This window comes from Mustela erminea, chromosome 3 (assembly GCF_009829155.1).
Source record: "Mustela erminea isolate mMusErm1 chromosome 3, mMusErm1.Pri, whole genome shotgun sequence".
NCBI classification, from domain to species: domain Eukaryota; kingdom Metazoa; phylum Chordata; class Mammalia; order Carnivora; family Mustelidae; genus Mustela; species Mustela erminea.
The window spans coordinates 152717569-152745067 of NC_045616.1; the positions used below are offsets into that span (position 1 = coordinate 152717569).

The 27499-nt window shown below is 47.6% G+C and overlaps 1 protein-coding gene across 2 annotated transcripts; it reads right to left on the reverse strand.

Annotated features, from left to right (window-relative positions):
- Nucleotides 1-39: 39 nt before the first annotated feature.
- OTULIN (OTU deubiquitinase with linear linkage specificity) lies at nt 40-27499 on the reverse strand. 2 transcript variants are annotated; one of them, XM_032337735.1, is made up of 7 exons: nt 27162-27499; nt 20289-20365; nt 14784-14878; nt 11789-11932; nt 7091-7216; nt 4299-4568; nt 40-1876 (listed from the first exon to the last, which is right to left on the reverse strand). In XM_032337735.1, exons 1-7 carry the CDS (start codon nt 27335-27337, stop codon nt 1682-1684), a joined length of 1083 nt encoding a protein of 360 aa, XP_032193626.1. In that variant the 5' UTR covers nt 27338-27499; the 3' UTR covers nt 40-1681. The 2 variants fall into 2 exon arrangements, with proteins under 2 accessions (XP_032193626.1, XP_032193628.1); XM_032337737.1 differs by having other exon boundaries at nt 27275-27497.

A 27499-nucleotide genomic window follows, 5' to 3' on the forward strand; every position in this document is an offset into this window, starting at 1 on the left:
ATTACAAATACTAAAATGAAGCATCAAAGCCAGTAAGAAGTCATTATTATTTCTTTAATTTGGCTTCTAGGCACCTCCTTATTCAAGGCACCATGACGTTTCACAGTGAAAAACAGAGCCTCTCCAATGCACTCAGGCACATTCAGAGCAAAACCCAGTTCAAACAGTCTGAAGAATGAACACTTCCCGAAGTGTGGGATCATGGATGAGGTAACGGGAAAATACTCATGTAACAGTCTGCATAGTTTTGTATGTCCTCTGAGTTTTCTCAAAAGAATTTTAATTTTTAAGTATAAAGCAAAACTTAAATCTTCAGAAAAGGCCCGCCACTCCCCCCAAACATGTGATAGCTTATTAACTACACTAAATTGAACCAAATCAAGATTGTAACTGTTATAAAATAAAGGTTGGTGCCTCAGGGTGCTGCTACCTTCACAGACGCGGAGCCCAGGCAGGAGCTGCTGACACAGCACTGCAGCGATGTGTCTGGTCCCGGGGAACCACGGACACAGCCTACGCCCCCCATGGACGACTCCGGCCGTAACCGCAGGCAACCAGGCCTCCAGGCGGCATCACTCACCAACAGGTACGCTCCCTCCTCCCTCAGGCCTCCCGAAATCGAATCACACACCGATGCGCTCGGCCCCACTTGTGTGCTTAATTGTCTACTTGCTTCCGCTTCACCTTACTCAAGAAAAATCTAAGACACTTCGCTATGACTCACCCCCCGGCAGGAACACGAACTTGGCAGTGGCAGCACCCTCAAACACATCCCGAGGAAAGGGCACAGGAAGCCCTAGACCCACCTTCCCCCCACCCTTGAGCTCAGATGAGAGGGCCTGGAGTCCGGGGCCCTGGCTTCCTCCTCTCAAAGACCTGGGGGATCGCTGCGCTCTTCTCACTATCCAGTGGCGCACCTGTGAGCCCGAGAATCATCCACAGCCCGACGCGCCGGAGCTCAGCTCCAAGCCGTGCCCCCAGCTGACAGCACAGCACCTGCACGAGGCACCAGACCAGCTGCGGCCGTGACCTCAGGCGCCTGTCACGTTCTCAGTCAGAGGTTTCAGGTGCCATCGCATCCCTCCTGCGTGTGGCTCCTTCTCCTTTTAGTAACTCCTTTCTGGACCCAGTTTTTAATCTCCTGTAAGACAATCTGTTTAGAATAGCTTTAATTAATATGTAAATCCAAACCACTGATCAACAAGACTATCAGAGGCCGTGATGACTGCCCTGGTGACAGACGCCCTCCAGAGTTAGGTCACGTAAGCTCAAGTGCACAGGAAGGGCCTACAGACACCCATTATCACCAACACAAAAAATTACTATCTTAGAAAAAACGGAGAGCCAGTTTACAATTAAAAAGAGTTTGATTCTGAGACATAAAGAACACATTTCTTTCCAAAATGAGTCTCCTCTGATACCAGAGATTTGCTTTATGGAGAAGACGCAGTCTGTACCTCCCACAAAGTGCTCTAAAGGCCCCTGAAACGTGCTGCATCCAAGATGAAGGAAAACACTCGGTTAATTCTTATCAGAAATTGTCCTCAGAACAGCCCCGTCCAGCCTGGTTCACAGGGCCCAAGAGTTCCCACAGGCCATTCTAAGAGACCCGGAGGCCCAAGGCCCAAGCCAAGCGTGGCCTGTGTACCTCGGCCGCACGGCCAGGCTGCCCAGACGCCCCTCACAGACTCGTCTCCTCGCACACTCTGACGGGGATGTTGTAGTGCCGGTCGTCTTCGGCGATCAGCGTCACCACCGGCCAGTCCAGGGGCGGATCGGTGGGGTAGACCGTGACGAACTCTTCCGTGCTGTACTTGGAGAGCCGGTACACCTGAATGGTGTGGCGCACGGCATAGGCGAGGAGGAACATTTCAACCTGGGGAAGAGAGCAGAGAGCTGTGCGGAGGGAAGCCGCCAAGCCAGGTGCGGCTCGCCACCTGCTCCAGCCCCGAGCTTGGGGCAGCTCGAGGCCCGGCCACCCCGCAACCTCTCTTCCTCTGCGCAGGCCCGGCCCCCAGCCTTCTCTACAACTTGTCACAAATAAGCAGACCGTCCAAAGTGGGCTAAACATCTGTTAAGGGACTTGTATCCAGAATATATGAAGAACTTTTATAACTCAACAATTTTAAAAAAATGACCAGTTTGAAAACTGAGCAAAGGATCTGAACAGAAAAGACATTAATCCAAAGAGGATATGCTAGTAGACAATGAGCACAGGAAGAGTCCTCAGACAGTCGCCCACCAAAACCACTGGGAGACGGACTCCCCTTCACTCCCACTAGAACAGTTATCATCAAACAGATAATAATGAGGCATAACTACTTAACAGGTACCACGTTTTCTTTTGGGGTGACAAAAATATTTTGGAACTTGATAAACGTACTGAGAACCACTGAGTTATATACTTTAAAATAATTAATTTTGGGTGCCTGCGTGGCTCGGTGGGTTAAGTCTCTGCCTTTGGCTCAGGTCACAATCTCAGGGTCCTGGGATCGAGCCCTGTATGGGGCTCAGCAGGGAGCCTGCCTCCCCCTCTCTCTCTGCCTGCCTCTCTGCCTACTTGTAATCTCTCTCTGTCAAGTAAATAAAATCTTTTAAAAAAAAAATAAAATCAATAAAATGGTTAATTTTATGTTACATGAACTTCAACTATAGAACAAAAGAAGTATATCCCAGCTATCTAGCCAAGAGAAATGAAAACATGCGTCCGCACAACAGGATTACTCATAGTAGCTAGAAAGCAGAAAGACCCCAAACGTCCGTCAGCTGATGGACTGCAGTCTGTCCACTCGCTGGAATACTGTTCGGGACATGTGCTGCAAAACGGGCGAGTCTTGAGAACATGAAGCCAGGGGAAAGAAGCGAGCCACAAAAGACCACATATTATACGATTCCACTTTTACAAAATTTCCAGGATAGGCAAATCTACAGAAACAGAAAGTAGACTAGTGGCTGCCTAGGGCTAGGAGAGGCTGAATTAGTACCAACTGGTATAGGGTTTTTTTTAGGGTGATAAAACAGTTTAAAATTAGATTACAGCGATGGTTGCAAAACTCTATAAACACACTAAAAACCACTGGGCGGCACACTTCAAAAGGATCATCTTTTTGGTATGTAAAGTATATCCCGATACAGCTGTTATGTTTTAAAAATGGGACTCGCCATTACAGGTTTTGTGAAGACGCTTCAAGAACGAACTTCAGTCCAACACACAAACCACCGTGCCCCAGGCTCTGTACAGAAGGGAAGGGCTGCAGTTCCGGAGACAGAAGGAGCCTATGCTCTCTGAGCGCAGACACTGTCTAAAGCGGTCCCCTTCAATTTCAATCCTGCCTGACCGGGCCGTGACCATGAGCCTTTCCCCTTTGCTACATATCACAGAGGCTGCGCTTTGGATGGGCAGCCTTAAATGCTACTTTTGTAGCTGGCTACTCCACTAACAAAGACTTAAGCTTTCTGAGATGACACAGGGCGCACACACCAAAGACAGGACAGGGTGGGTGTGGTGTCAGGGGACAGGGGCGCACTGGGTCTGGGTCTGTGTGCAGAACTCCAAACTTAGCATATGCGTAAAAGATCCCAGAGCAGGCTGGTCTCTACTGGCCAAGGTGACTCCAATTCTATTTTTAAGGACACTATCTAATACAGCTCTGGCTGCCATGATTAAATAATAAGACCCTTTGCTGCATTTATTTGTAGCCTGCCAGGTGCAAGGTGCTGATCTCATCCAGCATCCTGCGGAAGCAAGTCCAGGCTGAAATCAACGTGGTGGTTACAAAATGGACCCACAATTCTTCTGCCTCCTCACTTGATAAGGTGGGTGGGACCCGATGCTCTCTCCCCTCGAGTGTGGGATGGATTTAGTGACTTTGTTTTTAATGGTGTCTATAACACTATGTAACTTCCAAGATGAGATCGTAAAGCACACTGTGGCTTCCTCCTTGCCCTTTTCTTGGATCACTTCACTGTCTGGGAGAAACCAGCCATTGTTTCCCAAGGACACTCAGGCAGTGCTATGGAAGGGCCCATGTGTCAAGAAACTAAACCCTCCTTCTAACCACCCCCGAGGGTGCTGCCAGCAGCCAGGTGCTGCGCCATGTGGGAAGTGGATCCTTCAGCCCAGTCGAGCCCTCGGGTGACTGCAGTCCTGAACAATACAAGACTGCTCCCTCCTGAGACCCTGAGCCAAAACCACACACCTGCACTGCTCCAATTCTTGACCTACAAAAGCTGTGATACAATGTTTAATGATTAAAGCTGCCATTTCGGACTAAAACACATTCAAAGGCACAACTCACCTGTTCAAGGCCACCGGTGTGTCCCACCTGGTTTAGATGGTTCCTTAGCAGCTGTCCAGGATCATTCGATGTGTCCCGAGCAAACAGAAGCACGGAGAAAAACGGTACTTCCTTTCCCTTCTCTTTATCATCATATAGTTCAATGGCTCTGTTTAGCATTAGAAATTTTACAGCTTCATAGAGGCTATATTCCTCTTCCTCATTTGTGAACAGTTCATCACAAGCTATCTGCCTTGCTTCGGCTGTTCTCAGTTCCGCCAAGCCTGCCCACTACAAGAAAGTTACGTAACAATTAAACGCCTGCTCTAAAAACTGGTATATTTCATACTACGAGCACAAAATCATTTTCAAAAGTAGGCGACCACAGGTCATGTACCCATGCTCACAACATTCAAGTTTCTAGCTCAAACAATGGTACTCTTTAGACCACACAAATTCCTTAATCAGCTTCTCCCCCATTAGTATGAAACAAAAGTACAGTGCACTAAGGAGAAGCACTGATGCCATGGGATGGAGCTTTCAACTGCCCTAACTTCCAAGACAATGAAACTGGACCAATCGGAAATAACTTCCGGAGGAGCGAATAAGGTGCACGTGTGAGGGCTGTGTGTGCAGCTGGTGGGGGGGTAGCTAAAATTATACCTCCCCTTAAGGGGCTTACGGGAGGGAGCACTTAGCACCGACGCACCAAGCCAACCTGCAAAAACGAAGATGAGCAAGGAAGCCTGTGCGGGCCGCTGAACGTTAGGGTTACTAAACTCATCCTTCCAACTTCCTAAAATTATACATGGAGTTCCAAATGAATACATCCACGCAGGAAATTTTTATGGACTCCTGCTTAAGAAAAAATCAGAGTCCTAGGAATACAGCTAACGCAGGCAAACACTTTAAGTGAACGAGAAAACTCTATAAATACATGTGCTTTTAAATTAAAGTGAATGAAGACGAGAGATACCAACACGAACTAGTCCTTATGAATAACCAGTAACTATTGCTCCTCTCAGAAAGCCATTAAAATTCTAAATTCAACAGTGAATTTTAATGGTAATGACTGTACCACAGGATTCTCTACTATGTGTGGTTGAAAGCTGGAGCATCTCTTATTTTCCAGAAGTAAACCCAGTCAGCAGTTAAGAGCATGGCTCTAGAGTTACAGGGTCAGGATGGAATGAAGGCCTTGCTACCAAGGAGCTGGTGGTTTTTGCTGGGCATTAACAGACATAGGGACCTTAGTTTCCTCATCTTTAAAATGGGGATAATATGGCAACATCTTAGGAGAATTAAATAACATGTGAAATATTTAGCGCACAGTCTGGCACACAGGAAGTACTAGTAATGCTGGCTTAGATTACTAATGAATAATTTTAATGTTACCGCAAATTGGAAACACTTAAACCGTTCCCCAAAATAAGGATCTGTTTACAGCACACATAGCTAATACAGCAAAAATTACAATTTCACAAGACCTTAAAAGAGATGAAAAAGAAACTGTCACCAATGGCTGAGTTGAAGAGCCTTCCTGTTCACCCACAAAGCCAGAGCCCTGCTCTCAGCTCTCACCTACCCTAGATCCTGGGGTCCCCAGCCCCTGTAAACCCCACGCTCCATTCCAAAAGGCAAAGGGAATACAAAGAATCCCTGTTTCCTTCTGTCACAAGTTTTTAATTGCTAGACTTTCCATGAAACACTTATGTTTGTAAATAAAAACTAGGTTCTAGAAGGTCAAGGCCCTCAGTTCATTCACTAAAGAATGTATTTACCAAATGTCTATTGTGGGCAGGCTGGGTGCTCGACTCTGGGTGAAAAGGAAGGAGCAGGACAGATCCTCATGGAGCTGAAAGTCTAACCGGGGGGCAGACCGTACTGGCTGAAACAGATCAACACCCGGGGTAAGCGCTAAAGGACTCCTGAAGGCCAGCTGATGCCTCCTTACCAGGCTCCCCGCCATCTACAAAGCCTGAAGCAATCAGCAGGCTCTCAGCTTGGGGTTCCTGGTGGGAGAGCTTCAAGCTCTTCTAAGGCAAGCAACCTAGCAGTCTGCATGGGCCAGTGTCCAAGCAGGACCTCCAAAACCCATGGAATACTCCAGAAATGGAGTATTTTAATAACCAAATCACTGGGAATCAGTGTGCCCTATAATTCTGTTTCAGAGAAACCCTCAGGACACTTTTCAAAAGACAAGTTACTGGCATGCGTGGGTGGCACAGTCGGTTACACATCCGACTCTTGGTTTCGGCTCCGATCACGATCTCAGGATGAGATCAAGGACGCCCCACCTTGGCCTCTACACTCAGTGCGGGAGTCTGCCTGAGAGTCTCTCTCCCTCTCCCTCTGCCCTTTCCACTCGTGCTCTAAAATAAATAAATCTTAAAAAAAAAATGAAGACAAGTTTCTGACAATCATTCAGAAATGAAAACAAGTCTAGTAAACAGGGACAGAAACTTAAAACATGAACATAGTTGGAAAGAATTTATAAATACGCATTCACGTCATTGATAATACTCTTAAGAAATAGAGACTAAATACAGACTACCCCTGAACTTGTTAGTATGACTTAAAACAAAGACCATTTAAGGTTTCCTTTTAAGAAAGTCAAACGTTTCACTAAACATGATAAATGGTGTCATTATTTCTCGATTTTACCAAAGACTTCACAGGAAGGGTTTATGTTCATTTAAATTGCCACGGACATTTGGCAATGCACTCCGTGAGGACTAAGAAGTGGTCTGCTGGGACGATCAGGAGTGAGAGTTTTGCACTTCCCAGAGGAAAAAACACTACAGATTCCAAACCTTCTTCCTTAGCAGCGTGAGGGACTCCTTAATTCTATCAACCAGGTCCTCGCTCTTCCCCTCAAATTTCAGTCCAAGTTTCCACTGCTTGATCCAGTTGTATTTGCTTATGAGCTTTTCCGGTAACTGGATTATCAGGAAACAGAGAGAAAAAGAGGTGTTAGTGTTCCAAGAAATCCACCACAGGATCCCACAAAAACCACAAAGCCTACAAAACCTACCTTTGTTTCCAGAATTAATTCCCGCATGTTTGTCTGCTGGAGAGACATGGTGGTTCCGGCTGAGATAACAGAGGCACAATCTACCTTGCTCAGCTCCCACCACACCCAGAACATTCCACCAGCACTTTGCAAGGGGGACATTAAAGCAGCATCCCCGACACGTCTTCACAAACCACCCAGGTAGCTACTGGGGTCACGGACAGCCTCCCTGCCACTCCCTAAAGCCCGACTTAGGAAGGCGCTTCAGGCAGGACAGATGGTCCAGGATCAAGTAAAAACCCGACTCTTTCCTGATTAGAAAAATACGGCCTAACTTCCGATATTACCACATATCCTCAAAAGCTTCAATATTCACAAAAACAATGTGTCTCTAGTTTAACTGCCTCATCAGTACAGTGAGACAAAACCACAGCAGGGAAGGGGAGGGGGGGACAAGGTGTTAACAGCTGCAGGGGCTCAGCTCATTAAAGAACTGACAGCTCAGCTACTCCTTCCTCGGTTCCTTTTTTTTTTTCCTGGACCATGTTTTATTTTGTTTTCCCCTAATCATCCACAGAATCTGGAGTCTGCAAGGCAAGCTGGGACACAACAGGACGGATGACAGCATGGGAACTCCGACACCCCCCTTCCCCCAAGTCCCGGGTGTGTCAGGAGAAAATGCATCATAAGGCTGGGCACAGGCACGTCCCTTCACTGCTGAAACACCCAGACAGGAAGAGAAAGTCCACGGAGTCAAACGATCAGTAGAGAAGAATTCATTCCTACAGCATCCTACGTGGAACGCAGGCTTGTCTCACAGTCAAAAATAGTTTTAAATGAGGCCTCCCGTGCTCAGTTCCCGGGGAATCTAAGCCTCCAAAGGCCGCTTCACAAAGGGTGACTCCAGGTCCACCTTCTCAACCCGCAGCCATCCTGGGAAACAAAGGTGGTCTCGTTTCTGCAAAAGCCAGCACCATGCAGGGATGTACACCCCGCTCTTCGGGAAAGTTCCCGCGGTGACAGTGATTTACACTAAGTCGGGAGTGGCTGCGCTCTCCCCACCACCAGCCCAGCTCCCTGCCCACAGCGCCCAGCATTTCCGCAACAGGTAGGTGGTTCTTCAGGGAACCTTCCATTCGGGTTCTCAGATTTATCACCAGAACCTAAAATGCCCCCAAGTGGCGATGAGCTGAAATCACAGCTGGGCACAAAGAAGAGTGTGGAGCGGAAATACCAGACGGTCAGCTGAGAAGTGGGGTAGAGAAAAGCCTGGAAGACCGTTGGAGCCTCACGTGACCTTGCACGTACCCCAGCAGCAGACACAACACACAACTGCACCACTTGGAAGAGCCCCAAGTTCTAACTACGTACAGCGAAACCCTGAAACCTCGTTCCTTCCACACACTGGGCAAACCGTTGCCAGCGTAATGACCTAGTTCAGGGTTGTAGGCCTCTGGGAGATGTGGAGATCCTGGAGAAAGTCCAAAAAACGAGGTGTGTGAAAGAAATAATGAGAAAAGAATAATGCATTTACAATGATTAATTCAAAAATAGAAAAGGAGATCTAACCCTGAATGCTTTCCAGAGTCATGGTACACAGAACACACATACACACCCACTCTTCTAGGACACACAAAGAGACGGGGCTTTTGTCAGAATAAGAGAGATTTAAGCAGGTAACGAGATTTAAACAAGAAACCATGATTGGAAATATTTCAAAAATAAGGTTGGTAATTAGCTTCGATGGAATTTCATTTGTGCCTATACTATAAAACCAACTGCTTTCTCCGGGAAGCTGTCTTTAACTCTTGACATCCTCACCATGATTAAAAGGACTGTGGGGTAACAGAGAGGTGTCCCCCAAAATAACTCACAAACAAAGAGCTCCAGTAAACAAACACTGTCTCAGGTATCGCCTGCTCATCGAGACGCTCTATAACCTGGTAAACCTGGAAACCAAAGGATCCCTCCTGACCGACACTCCCTCTCAGGGACCAGGGCGCTGCCCTCAAGTTTAAGAACAGTCAGACCAAGCCACCTCCAATGCTGGCGTCAGGGTCAGAAGACCAAGTGCAGTTAAATGCGGAGACTGGGACCCGGACAAGGGAACCCAAGCAGGGCAGGACGAGAGGGGCAGCGAGGGCAAAGCTCCACCTCCCAGGATGCGGACGAAGCCTGGCCAGAGGAGACGAGTGTGGGCAGGAAAAGGGTCTCTTTCACTGAGCTCAGATTAAGGGGAAGTTCTCTTAGTCTAGCTTTCCTCTTTCCCTTTAATGTTCTGAAACCAAGGACATTCTGGAAGAGAGGGAAAATGGCAAAATGCTACAGAGAACATATTTCGACCTGCAAACAGAAGCATATCAGCCAGCTAAAGGGCGCCTGTGCCTTAGTGACAAAGCAGGGCTTCTGTGGGCTTGCCCAAATTCTCCATGAGGTCAAGAGATGCCCAGAAGTGCACGGCCTACAGGCCACCGGCCGACGCTGGTTCTCAGTCCAGACTCACCCACAAACTTAGGTGCCCCAGGACCTCTCTGACCCCAAAAGCAGACGAGATGGGTTAATGTAGAGCCAGTGCCATTCAGGAGGCCCTAATAGTGCAAAACTAGATTACCTTCAAGCTGCCTGCTGAGAGCTACTTTTCTGTGTCCCCGGAAGTGGTCAGCATTCCCACACTTCTAGAAGCCCCATGGACACACAATAACAAAAGGTGCTTGTGCTCTCAACCAACCAGGACAGAAGACTGTTGCCAGGCATGGGGTAGTGGTCAGAGGAGGCCCCGGGCATTTTGGAAGGATCAAGGATCAGGGTAAATGGGGACAGACCCACTGTCACTGGCTCTGCCCCAAGTGTTTACCATGGCAAGCCTATGCCATCTTTAACACAAAAAATGTAGCCCGGGTTTGAAGGGAGCGCAGGGTTTTACTTACTATGACGGGACACATCTTACTCTGCTGTATCAGGAAAATGAGTAAGAAATGACTTTCATCCCCCGATTCCTGTAGGACTGTCTTGTTTGGCAGCAATAAAGTATCCCTTGATTTGCGTGTCTTAAGCAAGTATGTTACCAAATATATACTTTATAGTAAAGAGGTTACTTATCACAGTCACACAAGGAGTACCGGAGATGGGGAGATCCCACTCCGGAGGCCAGGTGGTCCAGGTGCCCTGCCACCAAGGGGCACACCGCGGCCTCCATTAGCCACACCCCCACCTCCGTCTGCACGCCTGGTTCTGCCAGTCCCGCTGTCCCATCACGCCCACACTCAGGCCCCTGTCGGAGCTGGGCTTTCCGAGGGAAGACCGGCAGAAGGGCCAGAATGAGAATAAGAGTGTAAACCCCTACACGGCCTGTGCCCCTCAGGCCATGTGACCTCTCGTGTACCTAATCTCAGGCTTAGAGGACAACCAGCTTCCTCTAAAAGCATCTTGATTCCAGGCAAATACCCCGGCTCCTTCAACAGTTCCCGAACAAGAGGAATCATGTCGGCCACACTCCCATCTGTATGAGGACACGGGCACAAACCCTCAAGCTGGGGTCTAACCAGCCCAGCTCAAGATGGGATGGTCACTGCCTGTGGTTCAGAAGTGTTCAAGACAAGGCTTCATTCTCACTGCCAGCCACACGCCATGTGGGCTCGGACTGAGCATGCCATCCATCCACACTGCTGGCCTCTGTGGGTCGCCAATCAGTTCATCCTGATGACCTCTGTAAGCTGCCGTTAAGGCAGATCTCCCACTGTGAGGACTCTTGGGTTTTGTTAATGTCTATGGTGTGTGGGTGTGTGTGTGTGTGTGTGTGTGTGTGCGCGTGCGCGCATGTGTTTAAGCACAGCGCTTCCAATTTTCTTCCGATGAACGTCTTACTATCAGTTCTGCCCACCAGATGCTCTGAGATATTCTATCAGCCAACCTATCACGTGACTTCATCTGACACAGGTCATAGACACAAGTCACACTGACACGACACCCTAGGGCGCCACTACCACACTGCCGATTTAAAACTAAGGCCAGGCACGGGACACATCCCATGACCCTGACCTCCCAGGAAGCCCCTCCCGGGGTGACATGCGCCACCCCCTACACTGATCCTCTTAGCACAACGCAGAAAGTGCCCATTTCTTGAACTGGAGCGGAAACCACAGAATGTGCATTCTATAACCCCGCCAAGGCTCTCAGATGAACAGCGTACAGCGCACTTACTGCAGACAGCAACACTGAAGCCAAACAACCCCGAAGTGCTTTTTACAGACCACAAACACCAGCTCTCGAATTCGGCAGAACCGTTCAAATACATTTTACCACGTTTCTCTTCTGGTACATTGCAATCATTCTTGGTCACTTTATTATGGAAAATCATCTCTGCCACCCAAAACCGAATCAAGCCGCATGCTGACGTCACACTGCGGACAGTACCGGCACCCGGCCCGGGCTGAGAAGGGAGCTTTCTCACAAAAACGATCGGAAACACGGTGGACTCAAACCTGCGGCAGCAGCGTACCAGCATGAGCTCCGGGTCCTGCAGCCAGGGGGGCAGTGCCGCCGGCTGGCTCATCGCCTGGAACAGCGTGGCCCTCAGCGCGCAGTAATTATCCCCGCGGACGCGTCTGATGGAGGTGAACTTCTGAGACACTTCCTCATAGCCCTGGGTAAAAGCATCAAAGAATTCAAAATGGTCATTACTGACTTCAGACCGTACGGAAAGCTTTATTCCTATGGGAAAAAACAAGCCTCTGATCACCGGAAGGATGAAAACAAGGCTGGCTGAGTCCCTCACATAAGCCATTCTAACTCCTGTCTTTACTAGTCTAAAGAAATTACCAAATGTTAATACTGTACAAAACATCAGCATATGTAACAGATACAACACACAGGAACCATAAATATATCATTTATTAATGATTATTAATAATCAAGATTAATAAACATTAATAATCATTAAGACCAATAATTACAAATTACCATTTAATAAAATATATCAAATATTATGAAAACACTAGCCAACCCCGAGGTCAGGAGTTACAAGTCCCTCTCTAAACAACTGCTATAATACTCACTTACTGATAACCAACATCCTGAGGGGGTTAATCTGCATTAAAAGCGACCCTAACTCTAATGAAGAGACAGGAAAGAACAGAGAGAAGTACTAAGTTTATATCTCTGTATTTTAAAAATTTTTTGTAAAAATCCCAAGTTTCCACGGTATAGCAAAAACAGTCCACATGCTAGGAGATGTCTGGATAATTCTATGAGACTCTTTACAAAGTGGATTTTAAGTGTCATTTGGTCTGGAAGCAAAACGAGGACATGAAAATGTTGAGTGACTCAGAACAGTCATCCAAACGAACCGCTGTGAAGCATCCTCTGAAAACAGCCACCATGCAATGGGCCACAGGCACGGGACAACCGGATTTCTCTGGCGGGATTATGCTGGCGCATCCGATCAACCTGCTGCCTTCTGCACGGCACTAGCCTCGTTCTGGGGGCCCTTCTGCTCCTCCTGCTCCGCCGTGACCGTCACCTGAGACTCTGCTTTCTACCCTGCACTTACACAAAGGAAGGAGCATCGCCCTCATCGGGGGGTGGGCGCCATGCAGACTCTGCGCAAGCACTGGGCCCTCGTTATTAGCTGTTCTCGAGGTTCAAGTCATAGGATGACCTCAGTGGGTGTAAGTCGAGTTTTCATTCAACGCTCCAATCGCTACAACATACTAAGGCCAGTGACACACCTTTTCCCTTGGGCGGACTCCTGGTCACCCTGGGAATACTGGCAACGGCTGACCCAACCGGAACTGCATTTTCCAAATGCATAACTCACTCGTGCTATTTCAAACTTCAAAAATTAAATTTGGGTTTATACAAACTTACTTCCAAAAGAATATCCAAAACAAAATTAACTGGAAGACAAGTAGGGACAAAAAAAGAACTTGAGATCCAAACTGAGGCCCCTGAGATGCTCTCATTACTACCATGGGTCCCAAAGTGACCCTGGTCCAACTGATGTGCCTTTGATTATTTGGTCACTGGAAGAGTCCGACGACATGGCCAAACCGTTCCCTCAAACTAAAATCACAGAGAAAGGGTTTTAGCGTGAGTTCCAAAATATGGACGATGTGGATAACTTCAGAGATACTTTCGAGTTATGGACCCTGAGGTGCCAACTGTTAGATCCTTTAAAGAGGCTGAGATCATAAAATAAAAACCGGAAGTCAGGGAAAGCATTTCTGGAAAAGATGAGAAAACATATGTTAGGTATCCAGCCACCTGGTTATCTAGTTTGATACAGGGCTCAAGTCTGGAAAACCTGTAAGTGGCCAGAATTTACACATTCAGCAGGCAGCCTCACAAGTGTAAACAATCATCGCCCCAGGCACTTCATGATTGAGCTCCCTACCAAGTGTCCGAGACACAGCCAGTCCACAGCTCAGACCCCGCAGGGAGCAAAGCTAGCACGGGCTCTCAGACTGCAGCAGCCACTATGTTCGGAAGGCCGGCCAAGTTCAGGGCAGGCGGGAGCGCTGCAGTACATGTGAAAGGGGCATACTGTTTTCGATAAAAACAGCTCTGAGGAAAAGCACAGATATATACAAATATTTAAATATTTTAAATCCTGAACAATATAGATGTAAACAACAAAACAGATATTCCTATCAAACATGACAGGTCAGTATCTCTAATATAAAAGAAGTACATTTAAATTCATAATGTAAATAGTCCCAAGAGAAAAATGAGCAAAGGATAAACGCAGAGGTTCTAAGAGGTGGTGGATGTTTTGGGTCGAAACTGCCGTTTTTGTAGTTCAGAAATAGTCAGAGTAGCAATTTCACATCGTTCCACTCACTAAGGAATGTTGGCTTCAGGGTCCATCGAGGGCAGAGCCAAGAGGGTGGTGGGCTCGACCAGCGTGTAGCGGGAGGGGGCCCGGCTGAACAATGGCCAGCCCAGCCACAGCGGGACCACGTCAGGGGAGTCCCTCCCTAAGAGTCATCAATCACGTGATGGGACCGGGAGGGGCAGCTCTAGGGACACCTTAAACAAAGGAAGTAGTTTCAGATCCCTGTGCACAGGGAGTATGGGAGAGCCCAGGCCCCTCGGACAGGAGGGCATGAGACCAGACCCAGGTAGGGACAGCAGTTCGGATGGCATCTGCTGGTCCCATCCCTAATGCTTTTAACACAAAAGGCCAGAAGGAGATTCCCAAATGACCCCAAGAGGACAACCAATGACTGGCCCAACTGTGAACAGCACAGCATCGTATTTTTCAAAGAAAAGGAGTTACTGAACAGCTAAAGCTGGCCCTATATTAACACTGTGACTCGAAACAAGCTCCTTACCTTTGGAGTCCATTTCCTCATCTCTAGAATTAGAACACCAATATTTACCTAGTCTAAGAACAGTTGTTGTAACCACATCTAAAAATATAAAAGGACATATTACATAATCACTTATACAGACTACTTTAAAGACTTGAAACTTTGTGTATCTAGACATCATACCTTCTTCATACACGTGGCTTTTTGTGTATTTCCCCGCCACTCTTTTTTGCAGTAGTCCATGATGTCCATTTCAGGAGCTACACTTAACCTGGCCTCTGCAGAAGAATCAAAAGGGGGTTGGGTGAGTAACGAACAGAGCACCATCAGAATAGCAGCACTGCTTTACTCAGCTTACTCTTCTTCTACCTTCATTCCAAAAAGCTCCAGAATCCCGCCACTACCCACCACCATCCCCTCACTCCCCGGAGCTCTTCCAGTGGGTCTCCCGGGTCACCACACCTTCTCCACACGGCAGCCAGAGCGATGCGCTTAAAACTTCAGACACTGCCACCACTCGTGGGTTCTGAGAGCTCCAGAGCCTCCCCCGGGACTGGCAGCGATGTCCTCACTTCCTACAGGGGCCTCCTGTCCTGCGTGCCCCCCGCCACTGCCTCTCTGGCCTCGGCTCCTGCCGTTCCTCACACTGACTGCTCCGGCCCGACCTGTGGCCTCCCCTGGACCTCTCCCACATACTGCCGGACTCCGGCACTCCCTACAGGTCACCGCTCTAACGTCACCCAAAACCCATATATCATGTCACAGATACACACTTTCACTCTGGTCCCCTTACACGGTTTTGTTTTTCTTCTACGCACTGATCAACACCTAACATGTTTCTTTTTCTCCACTTCTCCCTAAACTCCCACTCCCACCCACATCCACAAACACAGCAAAGCACGAGTTCCTCTGAGGCTAAGGGTTTATTCTGTATCTCAGCTGTGTCCTCAGTGCTCGGAGCTTCACTGACACGATGTGAGTATCATTCCACTCAAACCCACTGTGCAGGAGTCTGAGCTATGAAAAAATACACCTAATGATTGTTACTTAGTTTTTTTATATCCATTATACAAAGAGATAAAACCTACTAAAAAATGTATATTTATTTATTTATACTCTGCCCCCATCCCAAAAGGCTACAAACTATTAATAAGCCAGAAACTAATGAAGCTCTCTAAATATTAGCTGAGCTACAGACTTCACTTGACTCTTGTAAGACATTTAAAATCCAAGTTGCAATCAGAAAAATCACGTAATAAAATAAATGGGCTTTAGATTCTCTTTGTTTAGCGTACAAGGTTTGGGGGTTGACTTCGTGGTATACGTGCACGCACGCACATGGGTATGTGTGTTTTAGGAAAAAAGTGAAGTAATTCTCAGGCATAGCTTGACTTCCTTTTTAAATTACTGAAGAAGTAAATGTTAGCAAGGAAATTAAGATACAAAGACAGAAGTACCTTACAATGTACTTACTCCTGAGGAAAGACGTAAATTAACGACACATATTTACTAAATGTCTGCCATGCACCAGGCACTGAGCTAGAAACCAGGGTTACCAAGGCAATGAAGACCCAGATCCTGTCCTGGACAGACTGGGAGGCGACTGAAGAAGGAAAGAGCACGGGCACCGACAGGCCAGGGTGTGACGGAGTGAGGAGCATGAAGTCCTCCTCGCAGGTTACCGACAATTCTGCGGCGGAAGTTAGGACTGGCGTACAAGGGACACACACCCTTGAAGCACACTATGCAGAGACCACAAATACTGGAGCCACACAGCCGATCCTAAATACAGACCCATCAGTGTTTAGATTTAAGAAACATTTTTTTTAGGGTCTACTCAGCGGAAGGAAGAATTCCTTGCATGTGCCTTCTCACTCACCTCCCCACAAAGTAGGAGGAAGAGCAAATATCCAGAACTGAGGTCATCACTTGGACCATGTTTCCACCAGGAGGCATTATGAGCCTGAACAGAGAGCACGTTTCCAGCCCAAGAAGGACCGCACGAGCTCGAAGTCCAGCCTTCCGGCTCTCCTGGCCTGCAGTCCTCATTCCTGCCCCCACGAAGGTGAGCCCTGGCCCGCGGGCGCGGTGGGCAGGTCCACCGCCTCAAAACTGAGAGGAGGAGGCAGGGGACCTCACCGGGTTAGGAGGCCAAGCCACAAGCCGTAAGCCCTGCTGAACGAGAGGCCTGCGGGCGGCCGTGGAGTGGGAAACGGCACGCCCACACAGCTGCGGCCACCAAAATGATACTTCAAATGCCGCCCCGCTGCTGTTCTTGGGGAGAAGGGCTCCGACAGCCCCTGCATGCCCTCCTTCAGGATAGAAGACGGAGGCAAAGGGCAGGCAGCCCCGACCTAAAACATCTTGGACTACAGGACAGTCACAGTATACGACCGTCCGTTTAAATGCAAACTACGCAGACTGTTACTATTTCTAAGTAAGAACATTAAAAATGTCAAAAACAAAACAAACCCAAAGGAGAAGCTAAAAACCAGAGGGGTAATCAGGAGCTCAAATAACCAGGAAGTCTGGTCCTTAATCACTGTATGGTGACAAAGACAAGGACTCAGAACCTGGAACGATGGGAACTTAAAACTGAACTTCAGAAAGCCAGAACTCAGGGTCAAAGGGCGGACCAGGGCAAGAATCTACTTTTCCTGTAATGGGCCAGAGAGTAAGTAACACAGACTTTGAGGGCCATAAGGTTTCTGTCACAACTAGTCAACTTTACCATGTGTGAAAGCTACCACAGACAACAGGTAAAAAAGAAGCTCCAATAAAATTTTATTTTAAAACCAGGTTGCATATCAAATTTGGCCCGGCAGCCATAGTTTCGCCAACCCTGGGACATCTTTGTTAGCGAAGAGTGTTTGTTGTTTTTTGCTTGTTTGTTTGTTTTTGTTTTTTTTACTAACAGAGAGCATAAGAAAACTTTCGGCCTTGGCCTGGGCTCTGGCTTGGGAAAGAGGATGTCTCCCTGAGAATTCATAACCACAGGCTGGCTCTCATACAGGGTCAGGACGGGAATTCAGACGAGCCCCAAGACCCTGGAAACTCGATTTTAGAAACTGACATAATGTGGCCCAGGGTAGGTGACACGGTGGGTGCCCAACAGGAATAAGGCCGAAGCCTCCCATTCAGGCCAAACTGCACAAGCCCTCCGCAGATACGCAAAAGCTGAGCTTTCAATTCAAACTCTGAAAAACAAAAAGTAAGCAAAAACAGCAACCAGCATAATTAGACCCGCCAAGATTTTCAGCGAATGAAATTATGAGACCCAAAGGAGTAGGTCTTAAATACTTAATGAAACAAAAGGCGCAAGAAACATGAGCAAAGGGCAAAAAACTATCAAAAACAGAGCCAGGCAAATCTGGAGAAAACAGCACTTCTCTTTCTCTTTTCTTTTTTTGTCTTTTTTTAAGACTTTACGTAATCTCTGCACCCAATGTGGGACTCAAACCTATGACCCTGACTGAGATCAAGAGCCACAAGCTCCACTGACTGGGCCAGCCAGGCGCCCCCAGAACATCTCCAAAAATGAAAAAAAAGGGAGAAGAGATCTGAAGAAACTACCCAGAATGGAACAGAGGCTACACAATAAAAATATCTATAGGGGCGCCTGGGTGGCTCAGTCCTTAAGCATCTGCCTTCGGCTCAGGTCATGATCCCAGGGTTGGGGGGTCAAGCCCTGCACTGGGCTCCCTGCTTGGCGGGGAGCCTGCTTCTCCCTCTCCCACTCCCCCTGCCTGTGTTCCCCCCCTCACTGTGTCTCTCTCTCTGTCAAATAAATAAATAATTTTTTTAAAGATTTTATTTATTTATTTGACAAAGAAAGAGAGAACATAAGCAGGCAGAGAGGCTGGCAGAGAGGAGGAAGCAGGCTCCCTGCCAAGCAGAGATCCAGATGCGGGGCTCGATCCCAGGACCCTGAGATCACGACCCGAGCCAAAGGCAGAGGCTCAACCCACAGAGCCACGCATGCGCCCCTAATAAATAATTTAGAAATATGTAGCTATGAAAGGGCATGTCATGAAGAGCCTCAGATGACTGAAGCAGGCGAGCAAACATCTACTCAGAGCTCTGAACCGAGTAAGTAGGGAGAATAAGAAAAGAAGATAATGGTGCGAATTCTCCCAAACTAATGAAAACTAGGTATGGAGGGATTCCAAAAGAAGACCTCAAGCAGTAGGCTTTTAAAAGTCCACACTCAACAGACATCAGAAAGAAACCGCAGAATACTGAAGACAAAGAGAAGACAGAAAAAACCGACACATTATCTACGAAGGATCAGTCTGACTGCAGAACTGTCAACTGCCTTATCTTCGGAAAGATTAGCCTGCTCATCCGGAGTTCTTAAAAAGCAAGCTGAGACTCAATTTGCAAGCAAACAGGGCTTCCCACGAACAGACCCTTCCTTGCAGAAGCACTTATTTCAGGAAGGACCTTATTTCAGGAAGGGCAATGACCCCAGAAGGTCTGAGGTGCAACCTCGCGGGAAAGCTGGAAATGACACAGCTCCCCCAGCCGCTGACACACCTGCAGAGGGAGGGCTTCCCCTGAGGACAGGGTGAAAACCATAGCAGAGCACCTGCAGAGTGACAGAGAAAGCAAGAGGTCCCTGCGGTGGGACACACAGCACCGTCTCCTCAGGGCTATGACTAACAGCGACTCCAAGGTCGTCACGAACGGGGTGCGATGGTGGCAGCAGAAACGGAGCATCCTCTGCGGTTCCATGGGGGATGGGGACAGGTGGCCCGGGAAAACTCCTGATGGGACAACTACAGAGAAGCTGGTCCACGGGGCTACCCCAGTCAAGAGTTCCGCCAAGTCATTGTGAGGACGACTCAAGAAAAACCTCAAAATGACCCAAAAGCCTACTTTATATCATATGTTCCTAACTCCACACACACAATATTTTTGTGAACCGTAAACCAAACACAAGCTAGTGCTCAGAACGAACCAGAACATGTATATTACACAGGTAGTGAGAGAAAATGTCACTTGTGAGTCATTTATAGCGGATCCCCAAGCGCAGCATCCCCCCTCGGCTCAGCCCGAGCCAGCCAGGGAAGCGAGGGGGCTCTTCTCCTCAGACAGCCCAGCCGGCCCTGCCTGCAGTGCAGGCGGCCAGGGGACCTGCCTCCTCCTCGCAGCAACGGGCCCACGGGTGCGGGGATCTGAGGGGGTGGGGGGCGAGAGCAGGTGTGAGTGAGCAGAAACACGGATAAAAGGTCATGAAGCGAGAGAGAAGTCCCACTACTGATCCCAGGATCATTCTTTCTTACAAGGCCATTTGTGTGCAAAGACACACAGAGCCAGCTTCCCAAGAAGTCCTTCCACTTGAAATGGAAAGTGCATTTCAACTCCAAACTCTCCCTCTAAGAACGGACGGAAATCACGGAACTAGAGGGCGGCGTCAAGAGAGTGAACAAATCCTCACAGGGGCAAACATGATGTGAATGTAAACAACACAGGGAGAATACCTGCACTGCGATTTTAAAACCTGAGAAACAGTACTCCCCAAACCAACCTCAGCAAAATGAGTAATCAGACGCAGCTCAGACCATACGCATAAGAATGCTTCCTAGGAAGCACATCCCAGCATTTTATGAAAATGGCCATATCGACCTACTGCATTTCCTACTATAAACAGTAAGAACTGGATGAATAAAATGATTCCAAACATACCTGATAACCCTTTTTCATGTGTAAGTAATTCTTTCTCCTTTTCTATTTCTTCCGCGTCACGATACATGTCCTCCTCACTGAAATCACACCAAATCAGACATTTCAAAAACGTGTTGCACTGACATTTCCCTCCCATTACAACAGGCACTTGCTTAAAAGATTTATCAGACACTAAAAGTGTAGCTTTTTTCATATTACATGATGATGATCTGATAAAATATGGATCTTAAACCCTGGACGCTCATGCTTCTATCGTTCTACTTCAGAGCTTCTTAATTGAAATGTGACACTTTCACATCACTCCGCTGGCTGCGTGGCTCTGAGGCCACTTGAACTGGAAGGTCTGTGAATGGGAGCTCAGCTACATTCATAAGCATCCTAGCATGCGTCTTATCAATGAAGCCTCGTCGTGATGCTATCAAGTTCCAAGAATGGAGACAACACTAATAAAAGTATTTACACAGGAATGCAGGCCAAGTGCTTGATTATGTCACAAGCAAATTTTACAATCACTGCTTTAAAAACAAGGATAGGAGACCATCCATCATTTTAAGTCCCCAAAGCTAAAAACCCTCCCGAGGCTTTTCCTGCTCCCTGACACCGGCCCACATTGCAGCAACCAGCCCCGCTCCGTGGAGCACGTCCCTCCCACATACATGAAGGGCCACCACCCTGATCGACTTGGTACTTATACGGTAGGTTCCTGAAGTCTCTAGTTCCATCTAGTGAATGAACAAGAATATACTGTGTGCTAGAAAAGGAAAGAAAAGCCCACTAGCTGCCAGACAAGGACTGAAAAAAGATATCTCCTTTACCCCTCAAGAGAAGCCACAACTCGACAAGGAGGAGAAACAGAAACACCAAACCTATCTTTGCTAAAACCACAAGACCCAAGCAGTCCAAAAAGGGACAAAGAAACAGTAAATGACCGCGGACAGGAAAGCCTCCATGCCAGCGGAGGAACATCTGCTGGACAGTTAAGACGGTAAACCTGCAGAAAACCCTAGAGGGGCTCAGGAACTGGCAGTGCCAAGCATTTTTCAGGGTACAGGAGACCCCCAGAGCTGAAAAGGAGGAAACTGGCCAAAGTACACATTAAGTGTAATCAGATGCCCAATTCCCTATACTTCCTCCCCATGGCTGCACAGCCCGCCCTGCCCTGCACACCAGACAGAGGCTCCAGGCGCAAGGAGACACAGGAAGGAGTTAGTAAGATTAGGAACAAGTACGGAATTAAGCAAACGACCTGAGATACTCCCATTCCCAATTCCCTGGACAGCCCAGCTCCTGGTACGAGGCTCAGCACAGCAAGGGGAAAGAGGAAGAAGAGGCGAGAGGAATAAGAGAAAGATGAAGGGATACTGAGAGCCATCTGCTACCCCCCCCCCACACCTCACTGAAACCCTTTGCCGGCTCTCAAGCAGCGACGTCTATATGCGGACCGACCCACCGCGCTGGCCTGGGTTCCAGGATCCCTCTACACGTCCCCGCTTCGGTCCGAACACCTGACCGACTCTAGCCTACGCTTTTACACCTGGGATTGGCTCAACGCACTCCCTCTGCTGGAATGACTCACTGCCTACGACATCAGGACACATGCGGCTGGCTGACGAGGCTGCAGAGTGCCGTGTGGCCATGGGACGGAAGTAACTATACCTCTCGGAGCCTAAACTTAACCACTTAAACTTAACCACCACAAGAAGGACAGTGAGAGAACTCACCTCAAAAGACTGTTGTGAAAAAGGACACATGTAAAATATGAGCTCTCCCAAAAGTTAGCTGTTCTCATTCTCAAACTACACCACTGGTGCACAGTATTAACAAATATTCTCCCAATGGTCATTTCTTACTCCTTTTTTTCTCTTTAAATAAAGGTAATGGTATGGGTGTGGGTGTGCCCATTTTTTTAAAATGCTGTGGGGCTGAGGGAACGTATTAGGAAAAGGTACTTTCCATGTTCTCTGACCCCCATGAGATTCCACGTAAAATGTATGCTGTCACGCCAGAGGTAAAAGCACACCAAAACCAGATTCACAGGGACTACACATCAAATGCCTAAAATAAAAAGTGACTAAATATGTTAGTTCTTCTTTTAATAACTTCATTGTACCTTCTGGCCTCCTCCTTAGCTTTATCAAATAGGAGAGAAATTCTGATCCAACAAAACAAGCATCGAAGTGAACCACTTTCTTGATGTCATCATCAGAAGCATGACTTGGGGCAAGCCACTTCCCTAATCCTGGCCTTAGTTTCTCTCATCTTCAAAGTGAGAAGAGCAGACAAGGTCTGTACGATCTACATGGTTCCTCTTCCAGGTCTTAAGTTCTATGAGACTATGAATCTACGTGTTGTTAAAAACTATACTTCAAGCGAATTCTGTGGCTATGCTGCAGGCACATTTAGCTCCACCTCTGTCCTCTTCCTTTTTAATCTGCAAAATAACCCAAGTGCAAGCGCAACACCAGTGCCCAGAGGAAGTTCTCTGAACAAGCCTCTCTTGTACACATACAAATTCCCACGAAGGCCAGCAGGAATGGAACGAAAAGAAATCAACGTGAGAACTAAATGCAAAGGGAAGACGGAGTAGAAAGGAAGATTATTGGAAATTAAAAGCACTGATTCAAGATATACAAAAGCAGCAAAGCAGAAATGGGTGAATGGGAGGCCTGAGTGCATTCAAATTACTTTAACCACAACCAGATTTCATTCAGATCCTGTGCACAAATGTTTGCTAACTTCCCTGGCCACCAAGGACAATATCCAAGGACATTTGCTAACTTTAAAAGGCCACTAAGGAAACTGTAATATGGCTTTTAAAGGCTACCATAAAAATGATACTAAAGCTGTAATTTCTTGGAGAGAGAACAAATTTTAAGTTTAAGCAATACATTCAATTACTATGGTCAGAAAAGAAGATATTTAACAGCCAAAATGAAATAGTCATCCCACATAAGGACAACCAGCTAAAGAGAGAGAGAGAGAGGTGTGTGAGAACAAGAAAAATAATAATTTTACTTGGGAAAATAGTTGACTCAATAATCTATTGCTTTAACCTGTTTAAGTATCAAAATATTAAGGCTGAAAGTGACAAAATATTTATATATTACACAGATATATTTATATTTTATATTTACGTATTATTTGTTTGTTGTATATTTATTATATTTAAACTAGAGGTTTGAATTTTTTGTTTTGAGAATGGAAGATAGTGAAATAATGAAAAGAAAAAGGATATGCATTGTAAGATAAAATTTGTTGATACTGACCAGCTTCAGAAATTTAGTAAACTTTTGTGTTTATATGTCAACTTGGGATGGGGTTGGGAAGTGTCTACTGTTTAGCACTCAACAGGTCACTGAAACCCAAAGACTCAAATGATCAGCACAGCAAAAGGTTTCCTTCTAGAAAACATACAGATAGCTAGAAAAGTAAGCCAAAGTCTTAAATATGACTTGATTTCTTGTGGACCATGGCATGTGAGTCAGGCTCAATTACATAATTGAGTTAAATTTTAAAACCAAAAGCCAATACGTTCTACTTAGAAAATTCTTAGTTTAACACACTGCTATTTTAAAGTGTGTATTTTCAAGCTCTGGTTTTCTTTTAAGCTAGAGATGAACTATCTTAATACTGAGGCAATATATGTGATTGAATAAATTATATGATTCTGCAGACCACATTATAATCTCTCTTGCTCTGTTCAAAGAACTGCATAACAATAAAATGTTTGAAAATTTAATTTTAAAATGCCTACTACATACAGACACTTATACTGTTGCCAAGAACAAAAGCTATCAACTGAAAACACAGAGCTCAGTGAAGCAAGACATTTCTGTAGAGCCAATTTTTCAAATTCTGATACAACATGTAATATGAAAAAAGTCAATTCTAACATATATGCAAAACTAAGAAGACAGATTGGAATCTCTCACCATTATGAACATTTGCATTAAGTTCCCCTTAGTTGTCTAAAAAAGCTAAGTATGGCTTTGTTCAGCTTTCTGAACTCGAACGTTGCAGTTCATGCTTAACTTGGCCTATCGCAGAAGACCCATCACCCAGGCAGTGTTGGTGAGACAGTGTCAACCACTGTGACACCAATGTATCTTCCCAAAAAGGCAGAGGAAAAGCAAAGGCCACTCAACCCAGCCTTTCTCCACCACTTCGCGGTTGTAGAGATGGGTGAACAACACATCCAATGCAGGAAAGTACCGGCACCCAAGCCAAAATTCCACCCCCCTCTGCAAGTGGACTTTCCATGACTGGCTCGTGCTATTCCACGTGACATCCAGAGGTATCTGGGGACAACCCAGATATCCTCAACAATGAGGTTTGAAACAGTCTTTACTTCCCGCTTGGACAAGGGGCAAGAGAATGAGGGAATGGCTGTTACCCCATCAAACATATCCCACAGGAGCTAAGGAGTGAGGCGAGTGGGAAAACACACTCCCGCAACGGCATACTGGCAACATCCAAGAACAATGGTTTAAAAACTTGTTGTGCACAGCCCTTTTGAAAATCCATAGCTCCCATCAGAACCTCCACCCAGAAAAAGAAATACACATCAAATTTCACCTTCCATTTCAGAGAGGTTCACAGACATATGCTGCCCACCACATACAACAAGCCTATGGACCCTAGATTCAAACCATGTTGCACCATCAGGCAGGCAAAGACTGGCCTTGAAGTAATCATGCTTCTCAGTTCCCTGAGCTCGTCTAGCCTGGCCTCTGACCATGTCTCAGGACCATTTTGGCCCTCAGGAATGGTAACTTATTTAGCTAAGGGCAAGAAATGGACACAGCCTCAGTTTCAAATGCAGTGGTGGGGTGAGCAGGGGATAGTGCAGAGCAGATGTGCTCACAGAAACAGTGAGGAAGCTCCAAGAAAAGTCAACCAATCTGGTGTGACCTAAGACTTCTTCAAATCAGACCGTAAGCCATCTTGTGAGCCATCCTTAGGGTCTGTCCAGGGGATGCCAACCAACCCCGGTTCTCAAATGAGCTAGATTAGGTAAGGGGAGAGTCATAAATCATGTTCCTCTGCCTGGTTTTGCTAAAAAAGCCAGAAAACGATGGGTATGTTCCCATCGAAGCTTCAGGGAACGTGGCCCAGAAACCTACTCCCTGTCTCCCTGGCCAAGAAGGACCTCTGGAATCCACCACTCAGTTTCCTCCTGGGTAAGATGACAAACCTAGGCTGGTCCCCCCACCCCCATGTTTCCTTTCAGATTAAGTCTGTAAATCTACTGACAGCGGTTAAGGGGTGTGTCTAAAACCTTTTCATTGAGGAAGAGTGCTCCTTCCCACCACCGCCTATTTCCCCAGGTTCTGACTCTGGAAACCACATCCAAAAACTTGCCAAATAACTATACATACTTTTAAAACATGGTTCTGGATTCAAAGTTTCTGCATCTAGAAGGGGCATTAGAATGCTCCACTCAAGGCTAAGGTGCAGCTTCTGAGGGGCAAGGTCTCTAACCACGGAGTTACATCAGTGGCCACCAGGGCAAGAGGAAGGCAGCAGCAGTTAGTAACCAGCATGGGCTGCGGAGGGGCAGAAGCAGAAGACACCCCCTCTTGCCCGCCCTACCCATTCTATTTTACCCTCTGTGGAGTCTGAGGTCGTTTTCTAACCCAAAGAGCAAACCAACATCAGCTCCCACCTGGGCCTGCACTGTGGCTTCAGTTACAGAACAAAATGCTAGTCTTTAAAAATCAGGATATTTCATTAAAAATTCAGGACATTTGGACTCTTGAAATACAGAAAATTCAGCAAGCAGAACGTAGAACCTCCTGGACTCTGACCCCAACAGTGATGGACACAGCTCTCCAGAAACCCATGGTCCACACCTGGCCAGCCTCACTCACCTAGGTTACCCGAATAGGTAGAGGAGTTTGAGACTGCCTATTCCAAATCTTTCCCAGTAGCCATTAACACACTAAGTGTGGATAATACCATTCCAGAGGCCTTAGGTGCTCAATAAATGAGGTGGTCAACAGCCATGGTCAAGAACCGTGCACATCAATGTCATTATAATACACGAGCTGCACAGCAGGCCCACCAAGGACCCCTTGGCCAAAGGGGGCGGGGGGATCACATTTGAACACACCTTACAATTCAACTTGCCAGCCAATTAAGCTGTCAGAATGGTTATCTGAGTGATTTCATCAATTCTGGAATTCAAAGGCATTTGCGTGTGCCTAGAACCTGAAAGCGTAGGAAAAGTTCGTCTTCGAGTCTATATTCTGCCTGCACCTCACTCCCAGATCCTTGCTAAAAATATCCACGCCTCCGGTTTGTGCTGCCTTCCTCACAATTCACTAAACAACGCTGCCTTTCCTATCTAAAAATAAAGGGGGAGGGGGACAGCTAGTTAAGCCGTTAATGGGCAAAAGAGAATTGGGTCAGACTCCGACCAAAGTCCGTTCAACAGGTGGAGCGCTCATCAAGCGGCGACTTGCCCTTCGAGAACAAACTTGTCGCATGGCTCAGTTTTCCTTTGGCTGTGACAGAAGCAACCTTACTTCCCCAACCAGGTCGGAGGAAAGATTCACTGAGTTAGAACAGTACGCTTTTCCGGTTTGTTTCCCAAGTTCCTGGAGCTTTCTTTTAACTTTAGAGCTATGCAGACGTAGAAACAGGGGCACTGGATGACCAGAACTGTGAGACCCCGGGCCCTGCGGGAAAACATTCTGTACCAAGACTGGACACAAGTGTCTGAATTCCACTCCGTCGCCGACCTTACCCAGAACCGAGGGTGCGAAGGGCTCTCGGCCGGCTACCACCCAGCCCAGGCCAGCCCACGCCCAGCCTCCCCAAGGGGAACGAGCCGCGCGCCCCCGCCCGCCCCCGCCGCGCCCCGCGACTCACTGCTCGGCTGGGCACAGCACCGCGGACCGCAGCTGCCCGCCGGCCGCCGCCTTCCCGCCCTCCCGCGCCGCCGCTCTCGTGGGTCCCGGAGACGCGGCCCCCGCCTCCCGCACCAGCTTCTCAGCACGGCTCGCGCCCGGCCACGCTCCGGGCTGGGGCATGGTGCCCCGACTCATGGGACCGCCGGCGGCCGGGGCGCCACAGCGGTTCCGCCGCTCCGAGCGATCCGGGGCCCCTCCCGTTGGGGGGCCCGGCCGCGGCCGCCGCCGTTCTACAGCCCGCCGGCTTCCGAGGCCGCGCAGGACGCTTCCGCACGCGTCACCCCCGCCCGCCCCGCG

Coding starts and splice junctions, on each gene's coding strand:
- OTULIN (XM_032337735.1), bottom strand. CDS start 27,337: ATGAGTCGGGGCACCATGCCCCAGCCCGGAGCGTGGCCGGGCGCGAGC. Junction 20,366..27,161: donor GTGCTGTGCCCAGCCGAGCA/GTGAGTCGCGGG, acceptor GTGTGATTTCAG/TGAGGAGGACATGTATCGTG. Junction 11,933..14,783: donor AAGCCACGTGTATGAAGAAG/GTATGATGTCTA, acceptor GCTTTTACCCAG/GGCTATGAGGAAGTGTCTCA.